This window comes from Acinonyx jubatus, chromosome X, assembly GCF_027475565.1.
Source record: "Acinonyx jubatus isolate Ajub_Pintada_27869175 chromosome X, VMU_Ajub_asm_v1.0, whole genome shotgun sequence".
In the NCBI taxonomy this organism is placed as follows: Eukaryota; Metazoa; Chordata; class Mammalia; order Carnivora; family Felidae; genus Acinonyx; species Acinonyx jubatus.
This window is the reverse complement of record NC_069389.1, coordinates 22,957,342-22,970,178: the sequence shown is the minus strand read 5'-3', so window position 1 is coordinate 22,970,178 and position 12,837 is coordinate 22,957,342. Positions and strand designations below refer to the sequence as shown.

The 12,837-nt window shown below is 38.6% G+C and overlaps 1 protein-coding gene across 1 annotated transcript; it reads right to left on the bottom strand.

Annotated features, from left to right (window-relative positions):
• Nucleotides 1-275: 275 nt before the first annotated feature.
• LOC106977281 (DDB1- and CUL4-associated factor 8-like) lies at nt 276-3,240 on the bottom strand. The gene has a single exon (XM_053201927.1). The coding sequence runs from the start codon at nt 3,024-3,026 to the stop codon at nt 1,242-1,244; it is 1,785 nt and encodes a 594-aa protein (XP_053057902.1). The 5' UTR covers nt 3,027-3,240; the 3' UTR covers nt 276-1,241.
• Between the last annotated feature and the right edge of the window lie 9,597 nt (nt 3,241-12,837).

Here is a 12,837-nt window from a genome sequence, read left to right as displayed (position 1 = left end):
TAAATGTCTCAACCTAATCTCAAGGGGCCAGAGATAATATCCACTTTAAGGAGTATTATCAAAGGAAAGAAGGAGTGTTGGGGGTAACTTACACAAATTACTGGTGTAAAACAAAAATGAATATTATTATTGAACAGTAACTGAACATCCAGCACCCAAAATTTATATTAAATAAGGCTTAAAACAAAGTATTTTTAAAAGCAATGTGACCTCATACAAGCAGGTGAAGAGAATTTTTAGCAATTCATGGATGTCTAATGGGATTTTTCTTCCAATGGTATCAAACAGTTTATATCTGTAAGGATAAACTCTTTTTAGCAACATTAAATTGCTCTTAAAGTCAGTTCAAATATATATTCTCAAATATTAGGAATCCTTATATTTCTGGCTGGTATCTTACAGATGGTTGTCCCAAGAGGATTTCCTGGAAGGCAATCCTGTGGGAGTTCTCAGCCCTGTAACTTCAAGAGAATTGAGAGTGCAGAGTAAACAATGCCATGTGATTAAGTTTAATTTTTACCAACCCTTGTCTGCTCAAATTAATCAATATTAACATAGGGATTCAGAAAATGTTAATAACCCCAAATGTTTATTCCAGAAGCATGAATTATCTTGTTAGGAATTTACCTGTGCACCTTTTCTCCCCTTGTCCTTTTCTGTGACAGAGTCTGTGTGTGTGTATGCATGGGTGTTTGTGTATGGCCAAGTGTCTGCATTCAAGGAACAGGACCATGGTTTGCTTTATTTTACTTTACTTCCAAAGAATAAACACATTTCTGAAATTTTCAATTCAACTGAAGAAATTAACCTTAAACTGCTAAATATGAAAAAAAAGGTGATAGTTTTCAGAGTGTCAGAAATAAGAGGATAGATTCAATAAAGCTATTAATTATTTTTAACTAGAAATGAAAGATTCAATAAAGCTATTAATTATTTTTAACCATTATTAGGAACCTTTAGAAGTCAGTTATAAGAGATTAGCCATAAGAAAACATAGGAAAAGAGGCAAAAAAAAAAAAACTTACATATTTTCTTATGCAGAGATATAATGGGTAAAGAGGGAGGAGTAAAGAAACCAAGTGAGAGGAAAGGAATGGAGGAGGAAGAATGTAAAGAGAGAGAAGAGAAAGTTTTTATTATGGAAAATAGAAGACAAGAGGAAAATTTATTAGTTGAACTCAATTTTAAACTTAAAGTCTAGCCTATGGAGACACTATCTAGCTGGAGCAGGCATGAGGCCTTCAGGACGGCAGGCACTGCACATGGTCTTGGTTCTCTTCCTCCTCAGATGAATTGGAGCTACTGGAAGACATATCCGACTCTGCATCCATGACTTCAGCTCCAGGAGCTCCCCAGTGCTGGTGAAGACCTCTCTGTGTCAGGTGACGCATCAGGAACCAAAGCATGTGGCTATCAAACAGGTCAGTGTGGTGCAGGCGATCTTCGTCTCGTTCTTGCTTGTTCCTCTTCATCGTATACTTTAAGCCGACCAGGTCATTGGTAGCTTTAGCTGCGGGTGCCCAGATCTTGGCATCATGATCTAGGCCACTGGTCGCCATCACAGGTAGGTAAGGATGGGGCTGAAGACAGTTTATGGTGCCTCCCCTGTCCCCTTCCATGAACTGAACAATCTGGCAGGATGATTTCTCCCAGAGGAAGATGTGGCCGCAATCACTGCCGCTCACCACAAACTCACTTCTGGGGCCATAGAAATTGACACCTTTGATTGTGGCATTATTTCTGTGCCCCTTGTATCTCTTAACGTACTGGGCTCCGTCTCCTTCCGAGGAGTTGAAGAGATAAATATCTTCATCATTATAACTGGCCAGGAGCTCTGTGCCATCGTGGCTGTACACCAGGCAGGTGATGCTTACTTTGCAATCACAGCTGACTAGGTGATGAGGACAGAATTTCTTGAGTACTCCATTGTTCTCGTTGTTGTCAATTTTCCTCTGGTCATAAATTCTTACAAACTGATCTCTTCCACCCACTGCAAACTGGTAAGTATTGGCAGGATTCACGTATATTGTATACAGCCCCACTCTCTTCTCCCTCTCCTTGGTTACCACCACTCTGGAAGCCGGGCGGTCTTGTCTGAGGTCAATGGCAAAAACAACTGCGTCTTCGCCTGAACTGAGGAACTCACAAGGGGAGTCTGGCACCAGGGCCAACTTGTGGGAGGCTCCCCTGTGCTGGGCCACACGCTTAGTATTCTTGCAGTGTGGTATGGCAGATAGCTCCGCTATGCGTATCTGCCCATCACGGCCACACATGGCCAGGGTGGAATCACCACAATTGGGTAGGAACTTGGCTTGAAAGACATTATTTTTGTGGCCACTGGCAAACCTGAGCACTGGCTGCTCACGCACCCAATCCCACACTATCACTTTCAGATCATCGCTGCTACTGGCCAGCCAGGTGCCACGCTGGTTAAAGTGCACCGTATTGACACAACCATTATGGCCTTGAAGCTGAGAGAACAGGTGGAAACGCTGTACAAAGGCCCTTGCCCCACAGGCCTCATATACAAAGCGGGCACTGGAACCCAGCTGCCGCTGGCGGAGAGCAGAAAGGACTTGCCAGCGAGGGCGGGGCAAGGCAGAGGTTTCGGAGGACACCCAGTCCTCCAGGGCCCGATCCTCAGCGGATAAACACTGATCAGGGTGAGCTTCGGCGCACAGTACCTGGGGCCGTTCTCCCGCCGCTTCTTCCTCTCCCTGGTCCTCGTGTTCGTCCTCTCCTAGCGAACCCTCTTCTGGGTCCGACTGGAGTAGGTTTTCCTCACAGATGAAGAATCGGTCGGAATCTACCATGCTTTCCAAGTTGATATCTTCACTTGAACTTTCTGCACCAGTGCCTTGACTTTCTGGGCTGGGGACGCCACCATCTCCGGTCACATTCAAGCTCAGCACAGGGTCGGAAGATGTCTCCCCGCTGGCGTCTACCTCAGACCGCTCCTCAGGGCTACTGAGCAGGCCTCTCTCTGAGTCTTGCAGGCCATCTGTGCAGCCCCTGTTATCAGACATCTTGAAAGATGATGACTGCAGCCGGTCTGGAGAGGTTAAAAGTCCAAAAAGTCCGAGGAAGAGAGCAGGGCTGCCCCGGCCGGCCGGGCCAGAGAAAAGTCGCGAGGCCTCTGGCGGAGATGCCAACGCCGCCACCGCCGCAGGCCAAAGTGGGAGGGGGTGATTATCCGGCTGAAGCCTTTGGAAGTATGGGAGCTGACGAGGTTCAGAAGACACTTCATACTGTCTAATATCGCGGTATCTCAGGACTGCTCAGCCTTTTCCAGACCTTCAGCCCCAACCCCACAGCTGTCTCGCCCAGTACATTCTGTTCTTTTGAAGACGGAAACATGTTGCACTTTGAAAAACATTCTTAGAGAATTATCAGCAAAAATGATAAACCTTAGGCAGAACAGTTACTCTAAGACTCTCAGTGCTTTGCTTGAAGAGAACGTACAGTATGATATGAAGAAATAGGCAAACACAGTCAAAGATTGCCAAGGTCCGCACGGCTGGTCAGTTTATGACGTACACAAAATATCTCCAGCAAATCAAACAGCTTTACAGAAAACTTGACAGCTCTAATTGGTAGAAATGGCATAAATAAACATTTCCTAGTTGATTGCATTTTAGAGTTAAAAATACTTTTTAGTACGGGTAGATCCCAAATACCGCATTGGACATACATCTACCAAAAGATACTCATTGTTTTTTTATCTGAAATGCAAATTTAACTGTGTCCTGTATTTTTATTTGTCACATCTGGCAGACTTTCTTAGTGAGAAGAGTAATTTAGTCCAACAATGTAATCAAGGCCGAAATCAACTGGTCAATCTAAAGTAGACATTGAAATGAGTAACGGCTTCACCACTGTGAGACAGAAGCACAATTTTTTTCTTTTTTCACCAGAGACTATATATTTATTTTGAGTTAATTCGATCTAGGATAGTTAGGGAATATCAACACAATTTAATGAAAGAAAAAAATTATTTTGTGATGTCAGAACTATCAAAATATTTTAAATATCTCCTCAAATATTTCAGACTTCTTAGGGGGCTTTTAGGAAAAGAAAACAGCTCCTCAGAGACAGTTAATTGGCAAGGCCGTGTTAAGTTCAGAGCCTCTCCAAGTGAATTATCTAAGGTAATGTCAGTAAATTTTCAAAGGACTACAGTAAACTGCTAAGAATGCCGGAATGAAGAAAACAAGATTTCCCTCAGAGTAATTGCAAGATCAATGCAAAATTGATTAAACATAGAAGTATAAAGTCTCCTAAAGAAAGAGAATGGTTCCAAGGTGGTAGTAATGGAAAGACACGTAAAAAAATATTCAGAGCAGTTTGTAAAGAGTAGCACAACAACCAGGAAACCACCCAAAAGCCCATCAAGAGAAACACGCATAAATAAATAGGCATATATTCCTATTAATGGTATAATGTACAAAGGTGAAGATTAATGAACAAATACATCATCATGGATGAATCTTAGAATGATGAGTGGAAACACAAGTGAAAGAATAGTCAATAATTTCATTTTTGTGCAGATCTTTATAGTTTTCCTATTAATAAAACTATTTTAAAAGGCAAGAAAATAATTGACTCAAACTTCAGGATAAATATTACCTTTACAGGAGAGGAAGAAGTTAAAATCTGGTAGAGAGGGAACTTCAAAAATTCTTGGTAATATTTATGGCTTGTTGTTATTCCTTTTATTACTTATTGTCTGGCATATACATTTATATATCCTTTTCTAAGTTTGATGTATTGCATAGGAGGTTTTTTTTTTTTTTTAAGGGATAATGTTCATTAAGAAGGTCTCTTGCCTGACCATGGGGCACAAAAACAGGAAAACTAGAGCATCAAACTCTAGTATTCCCATCCTGGCATTATCCATGGGAGGAATCTTTATTAATTGGTCTAGGAAATGTCTTTGTCCCATTACAAGGAACAGTTCAAGTGTTAGAGGTCGAATCAGGTTGTTTTAGCCTGATGCTATTGTATTAATCTGACTTTTTTTTCTACATGCTCATTAAGCAAATTTTGACTATGAATTGGCTTTCCATTTAAGCTTTCTTTTAAGTTTGCTTTTAATTTAATTAATCCATTTAGTTTATTTTCACTCCCATTGATTCACCAAAAATCTATTAGAACTTCTATGCACAATGTAATGTTCTGGGTCCTGTTATTACAAAGGCTGAATAAAAAGGGGTAATCCCTTCACTCATGGAGTGTGTAATATAGTGGGAAAAAAGGACAATAGACAAGTCAATACATACATACATCATATGAGGCCGTGATGAATATTATGGACAGACATAAAGGTGTGTAAGTAGATATAGACTGCAAGTTGTTATTTTAGTGTGTTCAGGGAAAGTCTTTTTTTTTTTTTTAATGGGATGACATTTAAGTAGAAGGCTGGATGAAAAGAGAAATGGAGCATGCAAATATCTAAGATAATAACGTTCTCTGTAGAATGACATCGAGTACAAATGCTTTAAGATTATAGCACAAAAATAAATAAAGTAGCAAAATATGAATGTTCACGGAACCTCAAGGAGGCCACTGTGACTGAAACAATATAAGTAAGCAAGCATTAGGGACAGTGTCAGCAATGGGACAAAAAGAAGCAAAGGCCAACTGAACAGAGCTTTGTTGTTTGTCATAAGGAATTTTAATATTTTTTTTATTCTGTGTGTGTACTGGAAACTGTTTAGAAGCTCGTGAGCAGGGTAATGGCATTATCTTACTTACTTCTTAAAGATGGTACTGGTTGCTGTCAAAATACAATGGTGTGGGAAGAGAGAGCAGAAGTACCCAACTGTTGCTGTAATGCAGGTGAGAAATTAAGGTGGCTTAAACCAGGGTGTGGATAGTGCAGGTGGTGAAAATTGGTTAGCTTTGGAATATACTTTGAAAATGGAAATTATAGCATTTATTGATGAGTTGAATGTGAGCGTGAGGTAGAGTAATCAGGCTACTGGCAAGAAACACATATCATTTGGACAATCTGAAGCAGTTCAATAAGTGGGATTTTTACAAAAGTGAGAGAAGGCTGTAGGGAAATCATAAGGGAAAGATCAGGACCTCAGGACTATTGTGAACAGGGAGATATTTTCCTGTAAGGCCTAAAGGTAGGGAGGAGAAAGAGCAGTTATCAAAAACCTGAGACAGAGAGGGCAGTGTGGAAAGTGTGACCTGATGGGAGATGTCATTAGTAATCCCTCAGTGAACCCATAAAGAGGGAGCCAGGGAAACAAATTCTGCAGATTTATTCTCCTCCTACTCTCCTGCTTGTATTTCCTACCGAGTCTTATGGAGAAGGTAGGACTTTGTCTCCTGTAGCTTTACTGAATTTATTAGTTTTAACAGTGTATGTGTGCATGTGTGTCTGTGAGTGTGTGTGTGTGTGTGTGTGTGTGTGTGTGCGTGTGAGTGAGAGAGAGAGAGAGAGAGAGAGAGAGAGAGAGAGGGAGAGAGGGAGAGAGGGGGAGGGAGAGTGTGTACATGTGGAGTCTTTAGAATTTTCCATTTATTAAATCATATCATCTACAAACAGATAATTTTACTTTTTCCTATCCAATTTTGATGCCTTTTATTTATTTTTTTCCTGCCTAATTTCTCTAAGAGGTCCAGTCCTATGTAGAATACAAGTATCTAAAGCATGCATCCTTGCCTTTTTCCTCATCTTAGAGGAAAATCTTCCAAGTTTTCATCATTGAGTATGATGTTAGCTGTGGGCCTTTCATATATGGCCTTTATTATGTTGAGGCCAATTTCTTCTATACCTAGTTTGTTAAAAGTGTTTTTGTCATGAAAGGGTATTGAATTTTATCAAAAAGTTTTTGCATCTATTGTGATGATCATGTGATTTTTATCCTTCATTCTGTTAATGTGATGTATCACATTGATTTGTTGATGTTGAACCATTCTTGCATTCCAGGGATAAATCCCAGATGATCAAGATTTATGTGCTATTGAATTTGGTTTCCTAGTTCTTTGTAGAAGATTTTTGCATCCATCTTCATGCAGAATAGGAATTTTGGCCTACCGTGTTCTTCTACTGTATTTGTCTGGATTTGGTATCGGGGTAACTAACAATGAACTATTTAAAAAGGAAATTAAGAAAATAATCCCATTTACATTAGCACCAAAAAGAACAAAATACTTAATAATAAATTTAACCAAGAAAGTAAAGGACTTGTACAATGAAGACTACAAAACATTGGTAAAATAAATTAAAGACACAAATAAATGGAAAGACATCCCATGTCAATAGATTGAAAGATTTAATATTGTTAAAATATCTGTACTACTTAAAGAGATCTATAGATTCAATGAAATCCCTATCAAAATTCCAACAGTCAATTTTTTTCTGAAATGGAAAAGCCAAACCTCAAATTCATATGGAACTGCAATGGGAAGCTCTAGAGATCTGGTGTACAACATTGGATCTACATTTAACAAAGCTGTATAGGGCACTTAAAATTTTGTCAAGAGAGTAGATCTTATATTAGGTGTTCTTACCAAAAAAAAAAAACCCACATAAATAAAATATTTGTTTAATTAAAACATTTGTTTTGAAAAAGGGGACAAGAACAAATCTGGATGGGCAAATGTAAACTATCCAGTTTCTGGAGGGTTCATAAGAGTCAGTGATAACTCCCAAGTGTTTACTAGGAACAATAAGTGAATGGTGGTGGAATTTAACTGAAATGAGGGCTAGAGAGATGGGAATAGATGAATCAAGAGTTTTGTTTTATTTATGACAAATATAAAAATACCCAATAAACATTGAGAAAAAAAAATGAGTTGACAATTGGATACAGATGTCTGAAGTTTACAGGAGAGATTATAAATATAGAAACAAAGTTGGAAGTCATTAGCCACTGGGAATAAAGGAAATCACCTAGGGAGTGAGTAGACAGAGAAAAGAGCAAAGATCAGAGGATTGGGCACTGGAATATTTATTTTAGGAAGAAAAAGAGAATCCAACCATATGGAGCCAAAGGCATGAATAATTTTTGCAGGAGGAAACATGAAAATATGAAGAAAGTGTAGAAACTATTTCACAAGGGAGGGAGTGATCGACTGTGACAGAATAAGATAAGGCCTAAGAAGCAACCATCGGATTTGGTAACAGGGTGGTGACAGTAACTTGTTAGAACTGATTTATAACATTTGTGAGAACAAATGCTTGACCCCGGAAGTCTGGGGAGAGAAAGGAGAGGGAAGAAGTGAAGACAGTGGGTAGCGACAACTCTTAACAGGAGTTTTGTTGCATAGAGGAGAAAAGAACTGGAGTGATAACTCCAAGATGGAGTGGAATCAAGGGAATTTTTTCTAAACCTTACTTATCACGGAATGTTATGTGCTAGTAACAGTGACTTAGTAGTAGGGTGAAAACTGCTAATGCAGGGGAGATGGGAGAATTTTCAGGAGGGAGGTCTTGAATCAGAGGGAAGGAGTAGGATTCAATGTACAGGTAGAAGAAATTGTAACAGGAGGAGAGACAAAATATTTAGGACAGAGACAAGTGGGTTGTTAGATTTCGTGGTGGAAGAATGTGCATATGCTCTTCTAATTGCTGCTGTTCTCCCAGCGAATAAGGAAAGAAGGGTGTCAGCTATGAATGAGGAAGATTAAAGCTGTGCTGATCTTTAAGGCAGAAGGTGTGCAATAGTCAACTCCAAGAATGGGAGAATGTCCAGCAGAGGAATAAAGAATTGTTCCCTGTAAACAGAGTGGGTTCACCTGTGGTTTTATACCATAAAGGTAAAATGGGACAGCATAGATATTTGTTTTTCTCTATTTCAGACAGTCGAGGAGTAGAGTAGGCAGATACTTGGATTCAAACTAAAATTTATGAATTCTTTTGCTAGTTGGGGATAGGGAAAGTGAGGGGAAGTGCAAGGGAGCTTAGATTCTACATAATGAAATTATTATAATGAACCACAGAATTTATTTTAAAAAAAGGGAAATAAGGACAAGGCAAGGGAAGATAAAGAGGACAAATTTGATATGGTCAGCAGACTGGAAGCCCCAGTGGAGCCAACTTTTGCTGTCATCAGCAAGTGTGTTCAACCAGAAAGGACTAGAGTTCACTTTTGCTTCAGTACCTTATGGCCTGTAAGTATATATGAAGCTTAGGAGGACAGGATGACCCAGAGCACTATAATCTGTGCTATTAAAGCAAAAGCAATTTGATTAAAAGATTAAAGTAACTCACTCTAAGATATGGCTGACTGATAAGCTTAATTTTCCCAGAAGCTATTTCCTAAATCTAAGAGGACTTCCTACTCTAGGAGAAATATTTTTTAGAAGAAACCTTCCAGAGTCATTTGAATACCCCAGGGCATTACTATAACCACTCTTACAGACCAGCAATATGGCAGAATCAATATGATTCTGAAAGTGGAAATCTAAGAGGAGACTTTATCTGATTACCTCAGTGGGTTTGGGGATTCAAGAGACAGTCATTTCTAAAATGCCATATTACCTCCCTCATGTAATGGGTTTATCTCGTTTTCTATACTCATAGAAATAACGTCCCAACGAGGGACAAACTTGTAAACCAGTGTCATGAAGTGAAGCGCATACTAAGATTAGTAGAAATGTTTCTGTGAAGATTTCATAAGGTATTGGCAAAACTTACATTTGCACGTGCTTCCTAGATTTTACTAATACCTGTTCAAATGATTAGGAAGCCAAGAAACTTCAAGATGCTGTTTGGAATCAAGAGAGAAAAAAAATCCTATATCCTAGAAAAATCTCCATTATAAACAAATAATTAAAATAGCAAAATGTATATTAATGAAATTATTAACTGAGGGTCCTGTGAAAGTAGAGTGACAAGGGAGACTGTTTGGAGGTAGACATAGGGCTTAGATGGGCTCCAGGAAAGATATTTGAGCATAACATTGAAGGAAGAACAACAGAGGAGTACACAGCCACCTAACATGAATTTTCTTCTCAGTCCTGTATTCATGTCCAAGCTCCTCTGCCTCCTCCTACTTCTGCCTCCGTCACTTTTCTGTGTGGGATGCTGCAAGGTGGGAAGACACGGGAAGCAGTTGAAGATGAACACACGGTCTTTGACGAGGGAGAGGAGACATCATGATAGATTCAGGAAAATGGAAAAGCTTTGGTATGATTGGAGCACCGAGTAAGTGTAAGCAACAGTATGAGGCAAGGCCAGCGTAGAACTTGGAATGCTTTATTGTAGCAGTTAAACTTTTTGCCCTCAGGACCTCTTTGCATTCTTAAAAATTATTGAGAATCCCAAAGCACTTGCATTTATGTGATTTACATCTGATATTTGCCATTCTAGAAATGAAAGTTTAGAAATATTTAAATATCTATTAATTTCTTTATTTAAAACAAGAATAACAAACTCATTACATACTAACATAAATAATATATTTTTATAAAAGATAATTAATTTTTCCCAAGGAAAACAAATTTAATGAGACAATTGGCATTGTTTCACAATATCATGTATTTTTTTTATTGTCTGGCTTAATAAAAAACTTCTGGATTCTCCTTTGTACTTCTTCAAGCAATCTGTTGCAATTTTGCAATATCACAGTGTCTGGAAATCTCAACTGTACATTTGTGAAAGAATGAGGGCAACAAAGGTAAATAACAGTTTGGGTTATCATGAACATAATTTTGACCTTTCAGACTTACTAAAAGGGTCTCAGGGACACACACACCCTCAAAAGCGTCCCCAAACACACTTTGAGAACTGCTACTTTCTCATTAAAACTTATAGGGAGCAGGCTGGATTCCATCTAGTAGGTGATGCATAGATACTTAAATAATTTAAGCAAGAATTGGATATGCACTTTATAATCATTAATCTCAGGGTGGGAAAAAAGTTGGACGGAGGCAAGTTTAAATGTTTGGAAACTAATTTAATTTGAACAGTCTCTCACATTCTATCTAGAAGACTGTTCGGCCAATATATATACCAGTCATAATTTTTTTATGTGTCTAGTTTCCTCTTCTGAAGAGTAAGTTACTTGAAAGGAGGTACAGCTTTTGATTCTTTATAACTACAGCTTTTGGTAGAGTGTGCAAAATAGGTACCCAGTAAAGATTTGTTGAGAGTAAATGAAAGAACTAAGTAAACGGTTATCAGTATATTGCAGATAAGTGCTGATCTAGTCTTGAACTTAAAGGCAGTGGAAACACAGATTCAAGAGATGTTCTGAATGCACTGTTGACTGACTGAAATGCTGTTGACCTACTTACTGGACAAGGACTGTGAAAGAAAGAAAAGGAACACCAGGAATTTGGTCGTCTACCTTATGTGACCCCGATTCAGGGTGGATAGGAGAGATAGAAAGGGGTGAGGTTTGAAGGGGTGATTTCTGGTTTCATTTTGAATATGATAAATTTCAAATGCTTGTGGGATCTGAGCCTCTTCTACGGCCTTAGGCGGTTTTAAAGTTACATAGTGTCTTTTCTAATTAAGCTGAGATCACAGTATATCCTAATATTTGTTTTCAATGCCTTAATATTTTAGTATTTGTTTTTACTACTTTTGATGTCTTAGTGTTCATTTTTAATGTCTTAGTAGTTTAAATAATTAAACAGAATTCTTGGATTTTTGCTGTCCTAAATGTAAGGCTCTTTTAGTGGATGCCAATTTACTGCCAACCAAGTGCTATTAATTTGGCTGTTGCACAGTGGCTTGTTTTCAAATTCACTGCTTCTAAATTCCATTCATAATGTGGGAAGTTGAATTACTTCCACCATTCTGAGGGAATCTGGTGAACCTGCTCTTAATGTGAATGTGTGGTAGAAAGTAGGAGATACAGCTTTTGACTTATTCACAGAAACTGACCAAATCTCCTGTCACATCCTCCCACTTTACAAGCCCCAACCAGAGTTGATGACAAATTCAGAATAATGCTTCTCGGCAAGCATGCATTTTTGCAATTCACAATTCATTAAATACACATCATGTGATTGAAAATAAAGAAACATTATGCAAAGAATGTATTGTGACAACTTAAAATGACTTCAGAAGGTAACAAAACGGTCTGGCTCTCTTGCCTTCTTGCCCATGCTTTTGCCTTGATGCTCAGACATAGTGAGTAGCCTTGGGCTTCTTGTCAACATGCAGTAACCATGCTTGCACAGTGATCAGGGCCTGCCTTCTGTAGAAGTGGTGGCCTTCCTTCTTGTTGGTGTTGGCTTTCACCACTGAATTTGTGTGTTAGTTGGACCCGGCATTATTTTCTATGCACTGTTGGGATACATAGACTCGCTGCAGGGCAGTTCACATCAAGTCTCTGTTTATAAGTTTTTTTTTCTCTTTCTTTTATCATCTCCCTGACTGACTCACTTTCCATTAATATTCAACTTCAAGATTTAGATTTGGGGTGAGTTTGGTGATCCCCACTTTAGCTTCTGACATTAATCATGTTTTTGAGTCCAACTTTTACTGGAGAATGTTGTGCGGGGTTGGGGAAAACGGGTTATAAAGTACTTGAAAAATGAAAGAATCCACTTGATGGGAAAAAAGGCGAGTGGTAGTATTTGGTTGCTTTGATTCAGTTTAAAAAATGCAAATGAGAGGGCACATGATTTCTATGGCCAATTTTAGTCAAATACAAGCTGAAGCTGTGAAGCATTATAGCTGATTTTCTTATATGGCTTCTAAATAAACCCTAAAGTCAGTTTTAAAAATGGGACTACAAATGTAGCGTGATATCCTATTCTTTGGAATAAATGCATCACTCTCCACGGTGACTACTTTTATTTATTTTTTTTTAATTTTTTTTAACGTTTTATTTATTTTTGAGACCGGGAGAGACAGAGCATGAA

What these genes read in the sequence shown, in the direction of transcription:
- LOC106977281 (XM_053201927.1), bottom strand. Translation starts at nt 3,026, where the DNA reads ATGTCTGATAACAGGGGCTGCACAGATGGCCTGCAAGACTCAGAGAGA.